We start from the raw sequence: 24,018 nt of genomic DNA on the forward strand, positions 1-24,018 counted from the left end.
GCAGTTTTTAAAAAACTCTTGGTTGAACTTAGTAATTAAATTTAATATGTTCACTGCCAATCCATACATACTCTAAAAGTGCTATGGTCATGCAGATGAATACTGAGAGCTCATCCTTGCATAGAAGGGTTTAGGAACTCACTTAAGACCAATTTTGCACAGTTTATCTATTCATTTCCTAAGCCATAAGTCTATGAAAAATTTTATCTCCCTGGTATTTCCCAAGAACACTGAAATAACTGAGAATATTTCAGCATTTTCTTGGATCACAGTTGCCATGAATATACCATTACCATTCAGGTTCACTCAAACCTAGTTTAGGCTCCTCAGTACTTTGAGGAGTAAGAGGAAGTACTTTACGCAGTAGACAGAACACCTTCTAAACAAAGACCTTTATGAAAGATGATTTTTCACTTTATGAATTCCAGTAGAATTTGGCGTAGCACGGTGAATAATAAAACTAATTAAAGCACATGTCTCATCAAAACCAGCTTCTTGGGCTTCACGTAAAACAAATGAGAAAGTTATGAAAGATCACTTAATGAAATGTTTTTTGAGAGTTGACAAATTACAGTCCCTAACATAGTTGCTTTACTGGAAAGGGCAATCAGACTACTCTTATAAGAACAGAAGAGAAAGTAATATTTTCCCACATTTCTTAACCACCAAAAATCATTCTTCCCCTTTTTGTTTCATATTAAAAAAAAGGTCGTTAGTAACTCAGAGAAAACTAATGCTGTAAATATTGACCTCCATAGGTCTGAAATGATGGCTGGTACCACTGAACCCTTGAAACATGGTTGGAAGAAGTAAGTGGAAAAGTTTTGTAAACTACTGTAGAATTTTCTAGTGCTGTGTGCACCTTGTGAAGTCTTAAATATCTGCCAGGGAGTATAGACAGAAGTGATTTACAACAAACAAGTTCCATTCAAAACTAGCTAGCACTGAAGAGCTGACTGATCTTCATTTAACATGATTACGTAACCATGAATTAAAATAAGAACTGCCTTTTCAATGTGAAACTCAATTTGTCATAGAGTGTCTCTTTCACGCTTGACAACAAATGACAAGATCATTTCTTTCTGGTTTTTTTATGTAATGCAACCATAGTTAACAGATATTTACTGCAACATTTCATTACCCAGGTTAATGGGTAACGTGGAATATCCTAGTAGCATGTTTATAGAAAATACGACTTTTTAAATGTCAGTGAGTTGAAAAAAATAATTGGAATAGGATGAGTGACAAATTCATTTGTTCCTTCTCCCTGAGGACAAAGCCATTTTTTCTTCAATGGAAAATGAAGAGGAAAGTGGGGAAATAGCTTTCTGATGAACAGCTTTGCACATAAACAGGTGTAGAGACCTAATTTACAAAAATAATGCAAATCAGTTAATGCCATTGACCTCTGCCAAAAAGCAGCTTAGGTAGGATCCTTACAAAGCTTCAGCTTCACAGAAACCCAGAGCTTCTAATAAGGCTGGATGAGAAACCCCAGCCTGCTTGTGAAACAATGTATTTCCCCTGTGGAGCTCTTAGCAGACTAAATGCACCCCAGGGAGGCTGGAATTGGTTGTGCTGCTGCCAGTGGCTGAATAAATAAACAAAGGAGCAGACACGGTCACAGTTTCATTTATCATGCTTTAAAACTCTATGTTGTCATATTTGCTCAATTAGTAAGCAAATGAGTTCACAGTGCCATCTTTCCCATTCGAAGATGAAAGAAAAGGAGTGGTATCTACTTGTACTGGATGTCAGGGCACACTCATCCTGCTGCCCAAAGTTCACACAGGCATAATTCTTATACCACCACAAGAGAAAGACAAGCAAAATCAACCTCATAAACATGTTTGAAAAGTGTTTTATGATGCAAGCAAGCCTTTTGTTCATACAAAAAGTATGACTGTTAAATTAAAAAATATCACTAATTTTAAGTAGTACAAAACCACATAGCATTAAGAGGTATTTACTGATAACACACCAATTAATTGTCAAACAGAAAAAATCCCCAAGCCCATAATATATTAACAATAAATGTAACTGACTTCCATGGGAATCTTGGATGAAAACAAATACAGGATCAGACCAAATATAGTTCAAACTGCAAGGCTAGAGAAATAATCCTACTGCTATTTAATGGAGAAAATTTGGCCTCACTCTGCAATAACTTTCATGAAAGTTAATGAAAGACTTGCTAGTGTTTTATCACAGGAATTGGATGGTGCCTTAGCTTTGTTTTGGAGTCAGAGATCATTAGTCCTCTCTCCTTTTGATTTCTAATGGGCCAGGAAAGGGCTGTGGGGAAAGGAAGAGATACAATTCTGATTAACCGAAGAAAATAACTACCTGAAAAGCTGATTCCCATAACAAATATTTCTGAAATTTTATGATTCCCTCTAGTAATTCACTCAGAAGAATTTTAAAACATCTGAAATGCAGGTCAGAATAAGGGTTAGTAATATCAAAGCTACCTAATCCATGGTGCATAAGTACTGTGGGTATGGGTCACTAACATTTTTATGCATAAGGCACTGTAGCATTTGTTACTTAATTACATTTCAGGAGAACCACGGATGAATGGGAGCATCTTTTTTAAAATTCTGCCCCACAGTTCTAATTAGCCTAGCACACTTAAATTTAGGAGAAAAAAGGTTTTCAAGAAAAGCTGGAAATAGCACTGATGGGAAATCTGGATGAGATAGTGCTCAAGAAGAATTATTATATAAAAAATGGAATTGGAGGGAGGAAAGAACGGATACCAGAGGTACCTTCAAATAGGATAAGCAATTAATGTTGGCCCCAGAATATTTTATAGCATAGTAAGTCTAGCAGAATTATTTCACTCCAAGTGACCTGAGCTGATACACACCATCCAGTTGCAGATACTGCATTTTAAGGAAAATAAAGAAAAAGGTAAAATAACTGAGAGAAAAGAAAATTAGAAGAAATATTGTTAAAATTACCCATGATGTGTTGAATTGGTACAATTTGGAAAAGATTGGGGGAAACAAGAGAACAATCCACCACTCAATAAAAATTTGTAGCAAAAGGACTAATAACTTTATCAAAAACAAATGGGGAAAGAAAAAAAAACCACAAGGAAAAAAAATCCAGTCATTTGCAATAAAGATTTAGGCTGGGTAACAGAAAGCACTTCTTCAAACTCCATGTGCAGTTTTTTTCTTCATCCTTCTCGAACAGCAATAGTATATACTGCCTCTCTCCCACCCAGGGAAGAAAGCCTGATCTGTAGAAAGACCACTGTGTAAAAGCACCGTGTTGGGCACTGAAGCAAACACAATTTGTAGCTTAGAGCAACCTTCATTTGGTTTCATCCATGCTTCTGAGTTGCCAGATGTTGGTGAGGAATACGTAAGATTCTTACAAGCCACAAATAAAACCCACAATTTATTGGAGGTTCTATGCAACTTCAATATTTCCTATATTAGGCTATCAAAAATATGAAGTGGTCTTAGGTTAAAGCAATGTAATGGATTAAAAATTTGTCAGTGAAAATAGAAAACTAGGCTTTGAAAAAAAACACAGATTTGCACGTGACAAAAGACAAACAGCTAGATGTATAAACGATACAGAGGAAGATGGGCAATTGACTAGAGGCTAGCAAGAGGTGAATGATGAGGTTCCAGGACCAAATAATGACAAGATGTCATACAAGTTTCTCTCCCCTGGATCAAAGAGTAAAATCAGCATCTATTCCAGTAAAGACTCTAAACCACTAAGTATAAAAACTGCGCCAATAAACTACAAATTACATATTCAGCACAATGACTAATAAAGATGCCTGAGAAATATAGGAAAAGCAAAAGGAGCCAGATATGATGTCATCAACTCATTTTAAATGTACCTAAAGCTAATTATTACAGGCCAAGCTCATTCCACCTTTGAGGATAAATCAAGTCTAAGTACTAACTGCAAGATGAAGAAACGTTATGAAGGGATAACATAGATTGTTACTTTCTTGCATCTCCCTGAAACTAGGTATAAACTTAATTTTTCAAGGCACACCCTTCTCTCTAGAAATGGCAATATTCAGTAGCATATTTCAAGGAAGCTCAGTTAGGAGGCTGCTAATGTGGCGTGGAATTTGGCAGCAATATGAGTGAACACAGTAGCAAGTGTTTTAAGCACGCAAAGTTGTTCAGAGATTACTATGACCTTTTATCATGTGTAAATACATATGGCTGGAAGATATTTAGCTTCTGGCAGATACAAAAGGATAATATTTAGGACAAGCGGTGTGTATGGCTTTTAGTTGTAGAGTCCAGTTTGATAGTTGAGATGTTAAAAACAATTTGGGGCGGGGGGGGAAGCCAAACATAAAAAACTGGTTAACACATCAGGGAGTTCTGAGGTGCAACTAAAACTTTACGTGAAAGGAGTAAAACTTAAAATAATCCTACCTTTTTTCCATGTCCTCCCCCAAATCTCTACAGCAAATGGAATCAGACTCACCTCCTATCTCCCCAGTATACAGCACAGGCTCCAGACGTAATGAGCAGATTTTGAATCTGACCATTGTATTTAAAAATAAAGTTAGGGCATGCCATATAACTAAATCTTTCTGATGTTCACACCTTCCTTTCACCTGCTGCCAGTCAGTGAAATTAATTCAGTAAGCAGATTGTGTAAAGGCAGCAGATTATATCAGTTTAGTTTTCCTCACTTGTGCTCTATACTTCTCTCTTAACAGCTGATTTGAAATGCCACCTAGGGGTCTTGGTGAAATCATGAAACTTGCCAACACTTCGGAGCCGAAAAAAAATGCAGAATATAAAATATGATTAGGAATACCAAAACTGTGAAAGAAAATACAGATGGCTTTTTCAAAACAAGTATATTTCATTAAATGAAATGTGAATAGACAGCATTTGTCTGAATTAAATGGATGGCTCAGCAGCACACTGACGGGACAGCCCATCTCATACAGGGGAGCATGATGGTTCTTAGGTCTTACATAGTGTTCCATGCTGCTCTCCCCCAGCCCAGAAGTCTTAGAAATCCTCTGAGAAGAATAGTTTTTGTTGTCATGCATGTATGTAAATGCTGCAACGCCTAATAGCTGTCCTTTGCTTGGACAATTAGGTAAATAGGGCTAGTTACTTTTTTTCCTGTATCAAGAGAAAACTCCAGCTCTCCACTTCCATATACTGCAGCTAGAACTGCTACAACTGTCTTGTTTTTCACTGTTTGAATAGTTCCTCTTTTTGATCCTTTCCTAAAATTCTCACTTCACAAGCCATCAGCCACAGGTCTTGCTATAACCAAACTCTGCTTTATGTAATACAGGAGAAAATGCATTTCAGTAGAAAACTGGCTTGCATCAGTCCTATAGGTCTCTCTCCTGTACCTAAACCAGAAGAAAAGGGTAGGCTTAGTTAATCCCAGCTCAGCTGCTACTGAGGCTCTGCCAAATGCTACAGGAGAAGCTGTCATTCGACAGTACACCTCCTACCAAGAACAAAAGTCAGTAAGGCAGATAAGCTTGTCTGATGCTATGCCTAAATAAAACATTTCAGAAAAAAAGCAGCAGCAAAGCTAAATACAAGTCAGAGATGCTCTTGAATCAAAATGCTGGACTTGATCAACTTCCCAAACTTTGGGAAGTCCCAATACTGGACAGCAAGCAATTCTCCTAAGAAATATGTCTACAAACTTTCTAACCCCTCTCTTCTACTTTGAAGCCTGCTGGGATGTGAGGTGAGAAAAAGTAACCTCTACTCATTTGAAGGTGAAGCCATCCTCATCATAACTGATGTTAGCACAACTGGATGAAATAAGCATGTGCCAGTATGCCAAAGGGGACTAACAAATTATAGGTTTATACAACATAGCAAGCACAAGATTTTCTATGAGACAAAGTATCTGCAGTTTGTCTCTTTACATTTGTTTCCAAATGTGTGGTCTTGTGGTCTTTTCACAACAGGTGAGATAGATAGATAGATAGATAGATAGATAGATAGATAGATAGATAGATAGGAGTCATTACAGAATCTGTCTTGCAGCAATGAGACAATATTTACAGAATCACAGAATGGCCTGCATTGGAAGGCACCAACCCCCCTGCCATGGGCAGGGACACCCTCCACTAGACCAGGCTGCCCAAAGCCCCATCCAACCTGGCCTTGAGCACTTCCAAGGATGGGGCATCCACAGCTTCTCTGGGCAACCTGTGCCAGTGCCTCACCACTCTCACAGTGAAGAATTTCTTCCTAATATCTAATCTAAATCTACCCTCCTTCAGCTTAAGGCCGTTACCCCTCATCCTATCACTACATGCCCTTGTAAACAGTCCCTCTACAGCTTTCAATATTGGCCAATTTGTGAGCAGATCTGAACTAAAAAATGATGGTACAGATTTTACATGCCAAAATTTAGTGCTAATAAAACTAGGCAGTATCAGTCAGGTGTGTTCCATGTGCATGAAGTGTATGCAGAAACCAACCATGAGGCCAGAAGACATTAAAAGGCACAATCTCCCAAGAACCTGTCCTCTAGGTTTGACATGTCCTAGTACCTTCAAACACTGAAAGCCCAAAAGAAAGCTTCTCTAAAGCCCCAAAGGTGTTCTTTTTTTTTTCCCCAACACAATTTTAACATATATCAAAACTACCTCATTCTTGTGACTGGCATATTTGTCCAGAGACTGAATAGCATCACTTTCCACTGTGCCACATTTAGACAAATGAGTCCAGTTCTCAAACACTTCGTAAGAGTTATGCTGCTCTGTCATCTGACCATCAGGAAATGGATTCAAACCAAGGTGCCTACTCAGAGGCAATCACACAGCAGATGGTAACAGCATTAATAGTTGCCACCTTTGTCTCAAAATGTCCAGTGGTACAGACTACGCATCTTTTTCTTTCGAGACAACCTGTTCTCAAGGACCAGGTTTGCTTTCCTTTTCTAACTATGCCATATAAAACCTGATTTAGGAAATGTACTAAATTTCCCTACTATATTACAGGTAACCACTATTGCCTTGGTGTTTCTTATATAACTCATTGCTTGACTTGAAAATAAACACTTGCATTAAAATTGTCTTGTCTTAAAATTACACAGTACCCTTCCCCAGTAACTTTATCAGACATTTATCACATTTTTAGCTGCAAGTTACTTAGGGAATGCCTTATTCTGCTGCCATTATTATTGCCAAGCAGTTCCATCAAGTTTATTGGTGTCATTTGTTTAATAAGATACTACCCAACATGAGAAAGAATGGATGAATCCAGCTACCAGTAAGGTATCTGCCTCATTTCAGCTAGAATTATGCTTCTGTTAACCACATACACATTACATGGTAATTTTCTGCCAACTTTCCCCTGTGCTAGCTTTTCAAGTGGTTCTTAATTAACTCTGTTTTATTTATGAAAGCATATTTTGCTAGACTTTCCTCAAGAGCTTTAGTAAACAGCTATATGAAGCTTGTCTTTACTTATCACATCTCCTGTAATGCTCTCAAAAAGGAGGGGGGAAGGGGAGAACGCTTAGAGGGGCAGAGCTGTGTTTGGAGTGTGAAGGTTTCTGCTACTTTTAGCCTATTGCTTAAGCCTGATTTCCTTAGGAAATCATCATGGTATTCCATGTTCATATGTGTGCAAGTGCCAATTTGTCTCCTTTCTTGTTAGTTTTTAGCCAACTAGCCTATTTTGGCCTAATTTAGTAGACAGCAGAGCTCTTAAAAATATACAGTTCTTACAAATTCTGTGAATATTTGGAGCAGAATATAATATTAATATTCCCATTGAAGGAAAGATGCAGTGGACTATTCAGCTCATTAGATGCAACAGAATTGAAAAGATGTAACTTTTCCCTCCAAGGCAATAAAAGCTTCCATCAACACTGAACATCTGGGCAATGCTGTTTTACACACATATTTCAGTAGTAGTTGCTAAGTTTGCAAAAAGAATGGCTGTTTATTGTCTTGAAAGGATGCCCATCACCCTAAAGAAAGATAGGAAAGTGTTTTTGCTGGTACTGAACAAAGGTAAGATAGGTAAGAGTTGAAGCATTCTGCACCTCACTTTGGCGTGTTATGCTTCAGTTTGCCCGACTGTACCACTTACATTTAAAAAGCACAGGGAATGTTAATAAATATATTCACCTTGCAAATCACTTGTTGGTGAAATGCACTCTTAATGATAGACAACAGTCATTTTCTGAAGAAAAAATTACATACTGTTTTCATTCAACAGAGCTCACACACAGATTTGGGACTGTAAAATGAAAAGTGAATGTGCACTCATTTACTTCTCAAGCTAAACAAATGTTGCCCAGTTTTGAGTTTTAAACTTTTTGGTGTATACAGATCTGAGAATGGATGGTCCATCTAAAGTACAGTCCAGCAAAAATAACTACAGTATCTTTCCATAAAGCGGAGGAAGAAACAATTAAGCCAGAGAAAATTTTGCTCTAGATACGTCGGGGCGAGATGTGGTTCCATATTGGTGTGTGTCCATCTGTCTCCTTTCCTGACAGGCTTTAACCAGCTAGCCTCTTCTGGTCCAGTTGAGCCTCTATTGTTTTTTAAGACACAGGTGATTTTTATTTTGGAAAGAGAAGACAGCACAACAATTTGTGTCATTAGAAACGTCAGTTCTACAGGAGCGTCAAACAAACTTGAAGCTTATAAGTTTGAATTTTTATAATGCTTGCCACTAAAACACTTAGAAATTAAATGAAAACAAATTGCTACAAAAATTAGGCTATGCAAATATTTTCACTAATTTTTAAATCTCTGAAAATTTCAGAAACTGAATAAAAGTTGGCTGAGTGAAAAATTTTAAAATATTTTTCAATCTTTTCAAATTCTACAAAAATGTTATCATTACAAATGACTTTTTTTTGCATCAAAGGTATTAATCAATGAAAAACTTTTTTAAAAATATGCTGCCTAAAAATTTAACATTAGCTTTTGCATCAGTACAAAAAGCTACTTTTCAAACCCAAATCATTATCTTGTTTTATCAGAATAAAAAAATTGACAATGAACTTCAAAATGACCAACGTTCCACCATGATGTGACAATGACTTAGAAGTTACTAGATCCATTTCTAAAGCACAAAACAAACAAATGACCCTCCAAAACAACAACAAAAAGCTTGCACAAAGACAGGAGGACTCAAATACTCCTAATCACCAAAAGAACAGAGGGGAAGAATAAACACTCAGGGATTTGGATTCTATGCTTACCACACTAGCATTAACGTGAGAGAAGAAAGTGTTAAGCAAGGTTATTACTTTTAAATTCTAGAAATGGATGCACAAATATGTCTAGCACCACAAGCACACCATTTGTTTACCTAAATGCTTATTTTTCTAAACATGAAACCTCCATCAGAAGTCACAAATTTAGTTCTAAAAATATTCAGAATCAAGAAATCATTAAGAAATCATTCTAATCCTTTCAGGTTTGAATCAAAAAGCCTTTTAAAATTTGTTTTCTATTCTCTTTCCTGCCTATGGTTTTGGGTTTTTTTCCTTTTTCTCTCAGTTGTTGACAGTCAAGGTTGTATATTTGCTTTACAGCCCTTCTCTCCGTCTGTGCTAGCACACTGCACACAACCTAAATGCCTTGGCTTCCTATCATCTCATGAATCACACACAGAACTTTTGCATTAACAGCCACTATACTGAGGGCATTACAAAGTAATGTCAGTGTACAAAACTCATTTTAAATAAATAGTCACCTTACCAAAGCTAGTTTAATTCAGCATAGATCAATCTCTCTTCATTTTAGGAATCCAGGTTTGTGAAATAAAGTTTGAAACTTGGGACTCAAAACCCATTAATAAAGCTAGCTTAGGAAAGGAGCTGATAACTGACTAGATACCCATTCTGTCTTTCACAGCCACTGAATTCATACAAGTAAAATACATTAAATGTAAAAATTAGCAAAGTAAAAGCGTGTAATCTTTTCATCAGGTGTATAAGAAATCAAACCCTTCAATTGTATGTGCATTTGGCTTGGCAAGTGAATGGACTCAAAGGTATAAAAGTTCCAGACGGGAGTCAAATCAAGTAGGAAAATGTAGCTCTTGCCAAAGAACATATAATTGCTGTTATCTACACATCAGAAACCAGAATCTTTTACTTTTTGTACATTCCTGAATGGTCCCTTGAATACTACATACATTTCTGTACCACAATGATCATCATATAGAACACAGTATAAAATACAGCTTTTACATCTGTACATATTAAATAATAGGATCCTTTGATTAGATCTGGCACTTCTATTCAACTGTGCCAATGTTCTGCTTAAGACAATGGAGTAAATAAGTTTTCTCTTATTTTTTGACCTTTTTTGAGTTATCTTATATTAATAAAACATGTGTCTGATAGACACCAGGGTTTTGTAAGCAAATATCAATATTTTCCACTTTTGCCTCCCTGGCAGACTCCCCATTGCTTCAAAAGAAACCTTGTGTATCTGCAGCATTCACTTGTATTTTGGTTTCAGACTACAGAAAAGTTAAAAGCAATGGCAGACACAGACAAAAATAATATATACATATATTCTGCAAGTGCTACCTCCAAGATTTCCATTTAAGTGCACTGAAGATTAAAAAAAAAAACAACAACATTGAATTGAGTAGGATTTCAACCAAGCGGTTATATTGCCTCAATCTTGTGGCTGAAGGGTTTTGGAAGACTTTTTTTATGTCTCCCAGTGAGCTAACCACACAATTTAAATTTCCTGTGCTTATGTTAAATACCATTTGGGAAAATTTTTCCAGAGTTTTCAAATTTGTAGCTTATTAATTTTTTTAAAAATGTCCAAGAGCAATTATTTACTTATTCTAATTGTCAGCATACCCTCTGACACCGCACAGTGTCCAATACTAGTACAGTCCTTTACACTAAGAACAGTGGGATAAATACAGAAGCATCTGAGAAAAAGAAGGGATATACAGTCTAGGTAGAGGACTGAAAATTACTCCCGTGACCCTTTCCAAAGTCTTGGGAAAGTTATCTAACTTCTTTCCTTCAATTTTCCCCTCTATAAAATGGGTATATTAATACTTAACAACTTTGAAGGATATGATGAACGTTAAGTCATGCTTGTATACTGCCTTGAAGGCAAAGAACACTATATGAAGGCTAAGTAGCATCCCCATCATCAGAAATTCATTGTGTATCCTTTCCTCCTCCATATATATGAAGAGAGGAAATTATCTTACCAAGGAGATTGATGGCACCTGGAAATTGTAGGCAGCCACCCTCTAAATTACTGTGCATGAGTCACTCCAAAGTATTATAGTTCTTTACTCAGTGGGACTGTAGAGTCTAGCATATATTGTCAGAAACTTATTATGGAGTTGTTTGTAAGAGGGGAATTGTTACTGAAGGCCACCTGTAACTGGTACATAAAGCAGGCAGGGCAAACTTCCCAATGATGGAAGAGATGTTGGCTGTATTTCAGTAATCCCATCCCAAAAGATGTATTTCAGATCATGTCAGAGAGTAGCTGTGCTGATGTATAATACCACCACCAGCGAAGCTGGATCCAGACCTAAATTCAGCCTTGTTACATTATGCTGCATACATCTCCCCATTACTTCACACACAGACACATCATTACCAGTGTCTGCCCTTGTGAAAATAAAAAAAAAAAAAAAAAAAGAAGAGGCCAAGAAATTCAACTTATGTTCAAGGTACCCCGACACATCAGATAAGGAACTGCACTGACAAAGAGATTTTAATCAAAAGCAAATTTAGAGTAAGAACTATTTCTGGCTCTGTCAAACCATTCACAGCCATATCCTCAGCAAGTTTAAATTAAGATAGTTTTCTTGATATTAGTGGAGCTCTGCTGCTTAACACAGGATGAAGGTAGGTTATTTAAATTCTAAGAAATAACTAAAGCACCACATGAGGTATTTGAAGATGAATCTCCATTGAAATTTCATTCTTTATAGCTTCATCTTGTGATGGTCTGCATCAGTTAGCCTTTGCAGGAAGCAACTTCACTCTGTTAATTCTATGACAGCCATAGTATAAGGACATGAGCTGTTTGGGTTTGATCTTGTGTAAATGAAGTAATATTGAGTGACATTCTATGTGACAGTGACAGCATACGCACTGAAGAAAGTTTAGACACCCATCCGGTCACTCGCAATCAATATTTTGGAATTCAACGTGAGGCAATCAAGGGTTCACCCAAAGACCAAGCAGCTGTAGTTAAAAATATTTATCATTCACAACCTCAAATGTGGTCTTATGTATCTCAGAAACAGAGTACTAAAATGGAAACAATCAAATCTGTAATTTTTTCCCATCTCACCTGCATAAGGCTGCAAAGTGCCTCTATCTTAGTTTTAGCCTTGAAGTCTGGCACTTTGACTTCAAGGGTTAAACTTAAACTGCTAGAACATATCTTCTTCTGAAGGCAAGAACTTCAGCAAGTTCAACAGTATTTTATGTATTGACAACCTGCTCATCACTTGTCATCTTCTAGTTTCTAGACTTAGCAAGCCCAGCTTTCAATCTTTCCTCATAGGTATTATTTTCTAAGCCTCTTATTATTCCTATTTCTCCAGCTTGTCTACATCCTAGGAGCGATGCGCAAACCCAACACAACATACTTCCTTTTCGTAACTAAGTAGTATCCAAACTGCACTTATCCTAAGCATGAGTACTGTAAATGTTTCAGCAGTATCTGTTGTCTTTGTAAAAATATAACTGAGTCTCCCACCTCTTGAGATTTTGCTGTGTGTGTATTTTCCCAGCACACAACAGTGAGAAAAGTGCATTATATGTTACTAAATAAAAAAATCTATCAAGTCTTGCTGTCTTGGCTGTGAGAAAGAGACTGAAAATATGAAATAAGTCAACAGTAAGGATTCCAAAATGGAGGTGAAAAATAAAACCAATAACTTTTAAATGCATTAATTCATATCTCCTTTTTCCAAACCTTATACTGTGATTTTGGACAGTCCAGTTGATGACTTTTGAACATTTCCCACTTTTGAAAAATTGTCAGTGCTTCCTGTAAGAAACAAAGCAAAAGGCACCCCTGAAAATTCTTTTTTCTGCTACATTTAGGATAACAAGACATCTACTGAACTGGTGTTCTCTCAGCACTAGAGTAATGAAAATCATAAGTAAGGCAGTTCATACTATGAATTTTATAATTTGTTCTTAACATCACTTCGCATTTCCTGTTTCCAAAGGAAAATTAATACTGTCATGCATAGCTCATTAAAAAATGTTCTAGACCAGTTTTTCTGCTTTACACATCATGATTGATGTTGGGAAGAATACTCTGGAAAAACTGAAGCTGAAAATCTCATTTGGATTAAGTTCTTTCACATGATCTCTAAAAATGAAAAATGGCCTAAGGTCAGAGAAAGCAATTTCCACATATTTTCATTGTGCACAAAAGATATATGGAGTTCTGTGTTCAGTAGATACAATTCCTCAATTTCACATTGATTTTGACTTGATAATTTTAGGGGTCACATGAGAAAAGTAATGTAAGAAAGTAGAAGACATGGAATCCTGCCAGTAGAAGTTAAAGGCTCTAAACGCTTCTGAAGAGCATGAGGTTAAGAAAACCTTTCTATTCATCTTATTTAACACTGTATAAAGCAAGGTGCAAGCTATTCCTAGCAAGCTTTTTTCTTCAGTTATGCTTGTTTCCATGGGTGATAAAAACCAAATATATTTTAAGCGAATAGACAACTCAGCATAAAAAGACTGCAAAAAAGGTGAAGAACCACTTCATTCTCAAGCTCTCACAGACGAGCATAAATTTAATTTCTATCAGGAAAGAAAAAGGCAAAACATTGTTGAAGGAACTGTAAAGTACCTATTCACCTTTTATTTTCACAAGTGTATCCAATGCAAGCCCTCAAAACCCTTTACAGGGAGTGTTGAGTTGTCAGGCATTTCCCATGCAGCTAATGCTTGCTTTGCTATAAGAGAGACTTCTCTGTTTTTCATAGGAAAAAGAGCATACCTTTGATGCTGGAGCTCTCAATAACTTGACATGTCAGTGTGTTCTCTGTGTTGCAAAATAAACAGCATACTCAGACACTCAAGGCATTAATGTAGGCCATTGATAGTGCGATTCAAAGCATCACTCTTCTACACCACATCAGAGATACTTGTACTTCCACTTGCAGTATTTTTTTCTAACTTCCATGTGTTCTGATGCCAGTTGCGTCTTTCTTTTATTGGAGCAGGACAACCACCACAGCACGGCCTGCATTTTTGCAGTGCTGCTTTCACAAGAACATTCCCATTTTGTTCACGGCCCTTCCTGTTGCGCCGTGCACATCAACTCTTGGGTCTGATACTTCAGCACATGATTTCTCACTTCATCATACGTCAGCCCAACATTTGCAGTAACTACTTATGTCCAAAACAGTTTTATAAAGATGTGGTTAAGCATGAATAGGTAATGACTAAACCCAACACCTAGTTCACCAGTAAATTGAAAAGCACTGTCCAAAGGTCAGCATTAAAATCTATAATTGAGACATGAAGGAACTGAGTTTCAGAAAGGGAAGTCCCAAAGGTGATCAGGCCATTGGCAGAAGCCATGTTTCCTGTACCTCATACCCTCTGCACTGGACTGACACAACTCGGAAATCCTGCCACAGTTTACTGATCCTTTGTAAACCCAGGCAATAGTGTTAAGGAAACATGTCAGTTCACATAAATAAGTTGTTTAACTGTTCAGGATAATGTAACTAATATAAAGAGTCATCTGAACTTCCTCTTTCTTTGATTAGCCAAGACTTATAGCTAAAGTTTCAGGATTATATGGGCATAGCATACTATGTCCTGTCAACTATTGTCGTGGTTTAATCCCAATCAGTAACTGAGCACCACACAGCTGCTCACTCACTCCCTCTCCCTCCAAGGGGATGGGGAAGAAATGGAAAAAAAAAAAAATCATGGGCCGAGATAAAGGAAGTTTAACAGGATAACAAAGGGAGAGAATAATAACAACAATAATAATTGTAATAACAATAATATAGGTGATACACAAATGCAGTTGGGTACTACTTGTGAAAGGAAAATAAAACAACCTGATGCCCAGTCTGGTTCCGAGCAGCAATCCTGCCTCCTGGCTCACTTCCTCAGTTATATCTAAAGCATGACGCTCTATGGCATGGAACATCCCTTTGGCCAGCCTGGGTCAGCTGTCCTGGCTGTGCTCTCCCAGCTTCTCGTGCACCTGGCAGGGCGTGAGAAGCTGAAAAGCCTTTGACTTAATATAAAGCACTACAACTACCCAGCAACAACTAAAAATCAGTGTGTTATCAACATTATTCTCATCCTAAATCCAACGCACAGCACTATACTGGCTACTAGAAAGAAAAATTAACTCTATCCCAGCCAAAACCAGGACAACCATTAAATGCAAAACCAGCTGACTTGCAGTAATTCCACCTTTAAAGTGTGAGTTTGAAATACTCAGTACTAGAAGCATATTGCTAATAGAAGCACAGCTTTGGTGCATAGTAAATGTGGACACAAAACACAGTGTTTATGAAACTGAAGTATTGATACTAAGGAACTTGTTCATGCATTTCCGTAGAGGTCTGTGAATACTCGTGAGTCCTAACCTCTGATGTGGTGTGCCTTTTCCAAGACTGCTCCTCCAGTGGATATTAAATGTTTCACTCTTCATGAATACAAAAGTAAAAAAGTTATTACTATTCATGACGTTTGCTGTTGATCAAGAAAAGCTAAGATGGAAAAAAAAATTACAGAAATATGATTTCAGAACCTATAGTATTGCCAGACTTTTGTTAGCTGCCTTTATGTTCATTAAATAATATGGCCAGCAGGAAGATGGACAAGTCCCCTATACAGGAGCATTAACTCTGATTAAATCCTCCCTTTCCACTTAGGCAAGAAAGTACAACCTGGCAATACTGATTTTTCTCCCATGCAAATAGCCCCTGAACATGAGCATTTTTCATTAGCTGAAACTTCCTTTACACTAGCAGACTCACTGAATGGAGGAATCCACTGGTCTTACCTCCCAAGCTGTGCCTTTGTTTGCAGTAAAAGCAACCACTGCCTTGCTGATTGTGACAGTTTTAAAAGGTGTTAGACTTACGAATTTAGCAAAAGAAGAGACAGATAAAAAGGTGTCATTGTCTATATCAACCAGATAATTCTATAATCCAGCTCCATAGTAAACAATTTATGACCAGTGCCAAGCAATTCATTGCAGCAAACTCTAAAATTAACAGTGATCATAAAATAAAACACAAGTTCCATAATGCCTTTTGTTTCTTCCAAAAATAGTTACCAGCATTTAGCCTTATTCTCTTCTCAACTGCTGCAAAACAAGCATAGTGTATCTCCACTGAATGCAACAGAAGTATTCAAGACTAACACCAGTGCAATTGAGTCGAAAATGTGAGGCAGAAGTGCTGAAAATTCAAGACAAGAGTCTTTGCTGCCTAAAGGAAATACTGCGTAAAACACATTACTTTCAAGCCAGTATGCAGAATCAGTAACATTTTCAAAGTAATAAATTTTATTGACCGTGCCACAATTTTTAACACTGCTCTACTTCGGATCTTTAGGAAGCTGTCTTAATTAGGGCAACAGTCCATTAGTACTTTATGCGACCACTGGTCTTTATTCTTCATGTCTGATAACAGCATTAGAAGACATTGAAAGCCTTGGCGAGTACTACCTATTTCAGATTACTGACTGGATTTGACTAGTTACTTCTCTGTCATCTTACCCAATACAGGCATCTCTGTCAGTAGAAATCACTAGTTTTCACTACGATAATTCTGAGATTAAGTAGGTATCTTACAGTATTTTCTTTTAATAAAAAGCTGTAACTGGGTGTCTCAGTCTCCCAAATAATTTATAGTGCCAATACAAGAAATTAAATCCTAAGGAACTAACCAATAACAGGCCAAATCTTTGGATGCTGTAAGTGTCATCAGTGGAATTTTTACACTGGCAGAAAATTTGGCCCTACAGATTTAATAATGTATCAGTAGACATAGTTCAGCACTTTTGTGGAGGCATAAATTGGAACTCATCAGATTTCTGCCTAATGGAAGTAGCTGACAGCCAAAAAACTCATCTGGAGTATTTGAAAATTAACTTTACTAAACCCCTCCATGCACTCTTAGTATGCTGCCTTCTCCTCCAACTGTTAGAAGTCATGTTTTTTGTAGGAGACACAGAAACCAGAGGAACAAGGGAATGGCTAAAGCCAGCAACAATAGGATGCATTTAGGACGTGACTATGTGTTAAAGCTCAGCTTTATGTCACATTTCTCTCTAATGTTTCAATGGTTAGGAATTTTATACAGGAAGTATAGTTTTGATATGTCAAAATGTTATACAGCTTGCTCATGTTCCCACTAAGTGTGAACTTCTTAATAGGATAAATTATAATATTTCTAATTTTCTTTCAGATTCTTACTATACTGTTCACAACTGAAGTGCATTGTCTCTATTTTATCAATGTAATCAGATCTACAGCTTCTTCCACTCATTTTTATAATGAACATTAAAAAATAAGCTCAAACTTCCAATATGGAAGTTTCTTACCAAGTTTGTAAGGAACAGGAGGAGCAGAAGACAAAAAGAAGGTATAGTTCATGCTCACTTGGTGTAATCTGAGTGAGGACTGCAATGAGCTACCAGACTTAGCCAACTTCAGGAATAAAAAGTTGCATCATTTCTTGATGCTGTGTTAATAGTTGGATAAAAACAGCCCAGTAGCCTCATGTTTAGACCGTTAGATCAGAGAGATCATGAAGGTGGGACAAGCAAGGGAGTATCCCAAATTTAGACACTAACATCTAAATCTGTAAATGCTCATCAGGACCAAATCTGAAAGTTATGGATGCTGACTCATTGTAAAATTACCATCTGATTTTTAGTTTATAATACCAACTTCTGAAATAAATGGGAAAAGCCACAAAACAGCATGCTAATTCCATATTTTATAGTCATATTTCTCAAATAAATCCAGCCTCCTGTATTCTACATGCATACAAATATAAACACAAAGTTCCTTTGTAAGAGTTCTCGAAAGGTTTCTGTGTTTAAAAAGGACTGCTTCCTCAAAAAGGTGACATAACAGCAGCACTCCAAACACAAAACTGACCATAATTCTTTTGGTTAAGATTCTGTGCATTCATGTTCATCAAATGTCCACTAGTTTTGTTGTCTCAGGAGATGCCTGCTGAAAATGATTCCTTACTGCTACTCTCCCTTGCTCTGCAGAGACCACCTCCAGATTAGCGAACAAAACTCATGCCCATTAAGTTGTTAGACTCTAATGAAATTGGCACAATGGGGCCCACCGGGGTGATTTTAAAAGAGTGAGAAGGGGGACTGCATGAAGGCTTCCAGCTGGAAGTATATTTTTAGGTGCTATTTATGATTCACTGCAAGCAAGAGTAGCTCTTAAAACTGCAAAGGAGCTCTGGAAGCTAAGGGAGCCCCTGACAGCTGTGACATTTGCTGGGGTGGAGAAGCCTTTTGAACTAATGCAGTTACACTTCTTGGAGGAAGGTGGGGGTGAGAGTAATCAAAAAAATAATGACACAAAACTTTTTCAGAGCAGGTCCCTGACATTAGATTGCTTAGACATGGCCTCTAACAATAAGAATCTCACCCTTGGAATGTAAAAGAGGTTCTTATGCAGTTGGATTTGATGAGCTTTCCGAGAGACACAGTCTCATAAATTCAAACAGCCTTCTGACAGCTTGCTTCTCCCAGATTATCCCCTGACATTTATCTTTGTCAGGATGCCTATATACACATTATGATGTGGCCATGATCTTGTGCTTCCCTTAATTGACTGATAATCCACCTACTTCTAATTACTTAAATAGAGTATAAACTTAGAGAAGAAGACTCAACATTTTCACACTGTAGTTATAGCATTTAGACCTGCTTAAACAATACAACATCAAAACCAAGAGAAATAAGTAAATCAGTCATTAGCAATGAATTTGTTGCATTTTTCAAGAAAGGAAGCAGATTCTGATTCCTAAATTCTGTCACTCCAGGACAAACAGTTTAGTTTCAGTCCAATTTCCTACAACATGAGATATCAGTTAAAGGTAAAGTATTTACCAAAGTACCAATTGCAAAAGGAGTAGTCATAACCAAACTGTATCAGCTAGTCTAAAGATGCAATGCTGGATCCTGAATCAAAGAAAACAGAAATCAATTTTGTGCGAAAAGTACTTTCGCTGTGTGTCAGCCTCTTGATCAAACCACTGAAGTTTGCCGATTAACTTCTCAAGGGACTGTATTACTCCCCTCGCCCGAAACACATAACATATGCATCTATGATTTCATCTAAAATGTTACCTGAGTCTAACAAGCAAGTGACTCTATGACACCTTTGCCTTGACATGTTCCAGAATTAACATCTTATTCTTATCTAAGGCTTTTACTCACCAATTCCACATTACGGGCCTGAAATGTCTTCCCCTCAAAGATACTACTTCTCTGTGCCACAGCTCCCATTTGGACTTCGATAAAACTCTGATATATTGCCTGGAAAAACTATTAGTTTTGATGACGAGATGAATACTAGCAATGAGAATTCTGCAGTGGTTAAGGAGCTAGTTAAAAGAGAAGCAAAAATTCAGTGTTAGAAGAGAAAGTAAAGGGCTGGTGAGAGATTGTAAGCGGGTTATCTCAGTATTTTCATTAATGATCTTAGCACAAAAAAGTAAAATTATGCTAATAAAATTTGTTGATGCACAAATTTATGAAGAATCATCAACAGAGGGGGATTCGAGTTTTAATTGAAAGAGAGAGATGTCAGAGAAGACTGCAGTAGTAGGAAGATTGTGCTATTTCCCATCAATTTTAAAGTCATGCATTAAGAGATGAATTCTTTTTTTCTGTAAACAATGGGCTTATCCACCAGGAATAACCGCAGGAAAGAAGATTTTAAGGTATTAATCAATTCCAGCCTTACGAAGGAGTAATGCAATATGGCTGTGGAAAAGGTAAAGCTGATCCTAAACTCGTCAACTGAGTCATTAGGTGTTAACATTATTATAAAAGGTACAAGTAAGAGTTTCTCTTGGATAACACATAATTCTGTTTAGCTGTATTTGAGAAATAGATTCAAAGTGAATCTCTGACGCAGAGAACCACCTGTATGACAATCACCAGGATGGATGAAAGGAAATTAACAGCTTAGATTTTTAGTATACAAAGTTAAGGACAAAGGCGAAAAATAGGTACGTATCAGTAAATAAACCCCAGATAAAAAGATGGTTAATTTAAACTGAAAAGCAGCGAGACATGTTTATATTAACCATATAACATTGTAATCAGAAATTAAAGAATTTCTAACATCAGGAAAATTAGTTCTAGAGCAAAATTAGTACAAGAAAAGGGAAGGGAAGAAAGCTGGGTTTCAATGATGAGCTTAAGCAGCAAAAAGGAACCTCCAGATTTATGTTCTATTTATCCCAAACCATCGTGTTGTATGGAACCCTTCCTGACACTTGCCTCTTGTTGCTCTTTATCAATGCAACCTTGATGGGATTGCACAGAGACCTGGGCATTTATGACAAGAGTGCACACTGTCTTGTTAGCAACTTCTACACATTTGAACGTACAGGGAATGAAGGAATATTAGGAAATGAACGAGGAGGACATCACAGAAATACCTAATTCATTCCAACACAGTGCTATTTTGAAGTAACCTCTCTAAAAATTATCGGTGTAGGTTCCCAAGTTGCTTGGAAGTAGTTCTAGAGCCCTTTGTATGGGAATCAAAAGCTGGATTCAGCAAAGTGACATTCCACAAGCCTTTGCCCTTAGATAAAGTATCTTCTTCCCCAGGTTGTTTGATAGTACCTTGCAATTGGATTAATCACATTGGATTTTAGGCTAACCTGCTTCCCTAGGTTTGCTTGACTAACTCATATTCATACAAAACAACATTTCTGGTTATATGGTCTGAATTATGGGAAACCTCAAACCTCTGACAGATGCTGTACCAAATTCAGTTTCGATAAATACAATAAATGCTTACTGAGCTATTTTTAAGGCATCTGTCCTCAGACTTTGGAAGCCATCACAAGGTTTAATCAAACAACTACCAAGAGGGAGATACACAGACCTCTTTCCTGCCCCTAAAAGATCCCCTTCTAACATGAAAAAAGATTACTAGTAAAAGGAGCAGAGTTAACTAGACAGCCTAGCAATCTTATTATAGTCCCTCAGTGAGACACTACCTTTTGACACCACTTGTTATACCTTCCCTTTTGGACACAGAATGCTTAAGGTCATGGTTATGGTTTCTACAGTGAATCCTTGATTATGAGAGAGGAGTCAGAATAGATTTTTATGGCACTAGCCTATTCATCTACCAAACTCCTTAATAAATGTGAAATGTGCCCCAGCTGCTTTCTTGACTGTGTTGTTTCAGAAATTATGTTAGTATAAAATGTATTTTTATTCTCAGGGATTTTAGGAGATGAATGACAAGCCTTAATCATTAAAATATTCCTGAGGCAATGCAGATGCCAAATATCACACCCTGTAATGCTGTAACACTTCTCCGGAGAACTTTAGGATTATATTGAAGACTGAAAAAAGGGGAACTGATGACTTTTCCAAATTCAGTGAGTTTTAAACACTCTTGCTTACAGAAGGTGGTGTCGCTTGCAGACATATCATTGTAAACGCTTAAGACACTTAAGGTACTCCTACTTGAAAAGGAACAATGACAATCTGGGAGGCACGGGAATCACAAAGCTTATCCATTTACCAGCAATATAGCTATTTTGTATTAGTTGTAGTTCCTATCACCTTTTCTCTGTGCTGACCCTATGCCCATTGAAAGGTTGCCATCCCTACCTCCATTTAACTCTAGCTGTGGACTGCTGTACTGGTTGAAGAAAAAGAATTTTAGTACTGCTGACAAAATCCACAGTTTAAACGGTGGGGAATTTCTGCTATACCCATTTGAATGTACATGTGTCTCAGTGCGTTTAGACAAGCACTTCAGGAGCTTACCACATTTTGGCTGGTATTGTGTAATGGTCTCAAAGCAAACAAACTGCACTTCTTTTGCATGAAACTAAATCGGAGGATGTCCTTCAGGAATGTTTCAACTCCTTGTGAGTGCTCCCTCCACAAGATCATATATGGTCTGAAAGAAAATACACACAGTGCAGACTCTGGGTCCTCCTCACCAACTGTTTCACCCTAATCAAGATGTAGCCAGTGGTTTCTCTAGAAGCTCCTCTAACAAAAGAAATACTGGCCTGAAACTTTACCTGTTAGCCCTGACAGTTCTTGGAACAGTGGAAGCTGAGTGAAGTCAATAATTAGCTGTATCTTCCCCCCCCCCCCGCCTAATAACAGATAAAAGTAGTAATAATTTAATCTGGTACCATATCACAAAGCTTCTGTAAAGCAGAGGAGACCCTAGAACAAGATTAAAGAGTAGAAAGAAAAATGAGGTTGCCTTCTCCCAGAGGTACCCATCCTGATAGGCAGAAGCCACTCTCCCCATAAATCAGGTCTAACCTTTCAAACTATTATGTGCATGCTAGGCCATTTTATATAAGCAGCACGCATATTTTCGATTCTTTTCCCTGTTCCACAGCAGGATGAGTACGAAATATAAGAAGCTATGACATCAGGCCACATTAATATTTCAAGTAAAATTTGACATTTGAATCAACTACATTAAATGACTGAATCGTAACATCAGCAAAGGTACAGAAATATCACCTAATCACAATTTCCAACATTTTCATTTGACAAATTAAGAAATGCTTTCTGTTTCATGTCATATCAATTTCAGGCTTTTTTAATAACAAAATCAAATGTGCATCAATATCCATGGTTAGACAATACAGATGCATAGAAAGTCTACTAGTATTTTAAAAAAATTCAGAGTAGTCACAGGCCATGAGAGTCTTTGGGGATGGTACCAGGATGACAAGACCACATCACAGTTCTAGTAAAGTCATAATACTCTGAAAACTTAATTTGATTGTTTGGCATCTAAATAAATTACTCACACAGGACCAGCTGGAAACTAATCAAGCATTGACTCAGCAGCACTTACTCACCAGTGCCATAAAATGATAAATAGTGACTTTCAAAGAGAAGAAGGGAAAGGTAACAAGCAAATTATTTTGTATGCAACTGCTGTGAGAGACCTCCCTAACAAACAAATTCTGCATCCATCATAATTACAAACAGGCGCAACCCAAAAATGCGTTTATTTTGCTGGCATTTGAATTCTGAGCTCATTTGTTGATCCCAAGCACTGTTTCTAAAACATTACAATACAAGTAACACCTCCCAGAACTCTGAGACAAAAGATATTAAGAACCGGATGCAAGTTTTGCAATTTGAGTCTATTTCTACTGATCTTAAATCTGTGCTTCTATGTGCACATACTCATAACATCAATTTACAGCAATGACTCCACATGGATGGACATCCTGCAGAATTCAAAGCCTCTTGAACTATTTCCCAACTATGTGACTGAATTCAATTATCTCAATTTTTCTGCAATAAAAATTGCAGTAAAATTAAGATTTGCTAGGCCCGACACTCCTGTATTCAGATGTCTCCACTTTTAACATCAAACTCCAAACAACACAACCTCCTTTATATGGGTTCTAGTCCAGGGATCAGATATTAGCTCAAAATCTACAGGTATCAAAAGTAGTCAAAGGTTTATTGAATATATACTGTCTTGGATGTGACATACAATGTAAAAGTTAAGCCAAATATTAACCTTTATAATAAAAGCAAACATTTTTTACAGTGTGCTTTAAGCTAATGACCTGAAAAGCCCCACTGTCCACCCCATGTAAACCTTCATTTTAACACTGAAACAAACGCAAATAAAATTGCAAAAATACCATGTAGAAGGTAAAATTATGGAGGTCCCTATGACTTTCAAATGAAATCTGTGGCTATAGATTTGACCAATTCTTTTTGTTGGTGGTTGTTTCGGGTTTTTTTTACAGTCCTTCCAACTCTACCTCA

General features: G+C 37.2%; 2 protein-coding genes across 9 annotated transcripts in view; one reads left to right on the top strand and one right to left on the bottom strand.

Annotated features, from left to right (window-relative positions):
• The window catches only part of CTNNA3 (catenin alpha 3), a 512,488-nt gene that overhangs the window by 307,946 nt on the left and 180,524 nt on the right, over positions 1-24,018 (bottom strand). The gene's annotated exons all lie outside the window — the stretch shown is intronic.
• Positions 1-24,018, top strand: part of LRRTM3 (leucine rich repeat transmembrane neuronal 3) — an 88,372-nt gene that overhangs the window by 31,380 nt on the left and 32,974 nt on the right. The window contains exon 3 of one of the 3 annotated variants that reach the window (XM_054832097.1): positions 759-809. The exons of the other annotated variants lie outside the window; for them this stretch is intronic. Coding sequence (XP_054688072.1) covers positions 759-764 — 6 coding nt within the window. The 3' untranslated portion in view covers positions 765-809. The remainder of the gene's footprint in view (positions 1-758; positions 810-24,018) is intronic. 3 annotated transcript variants of the gene reach the window in all.

Source organism: Grus americana, chromosome 7 (genome assembly GCF_028858705.1).
Source record: "Grus americana isolate bGruAme1 chromosome 7, bGruAme1.mat, whole genome shotgun sequence".
NCBI lineage: Eukaryota > Metazoa > Chordata > Aves > Gruiformes > Gruidae > Grus > Grus americana.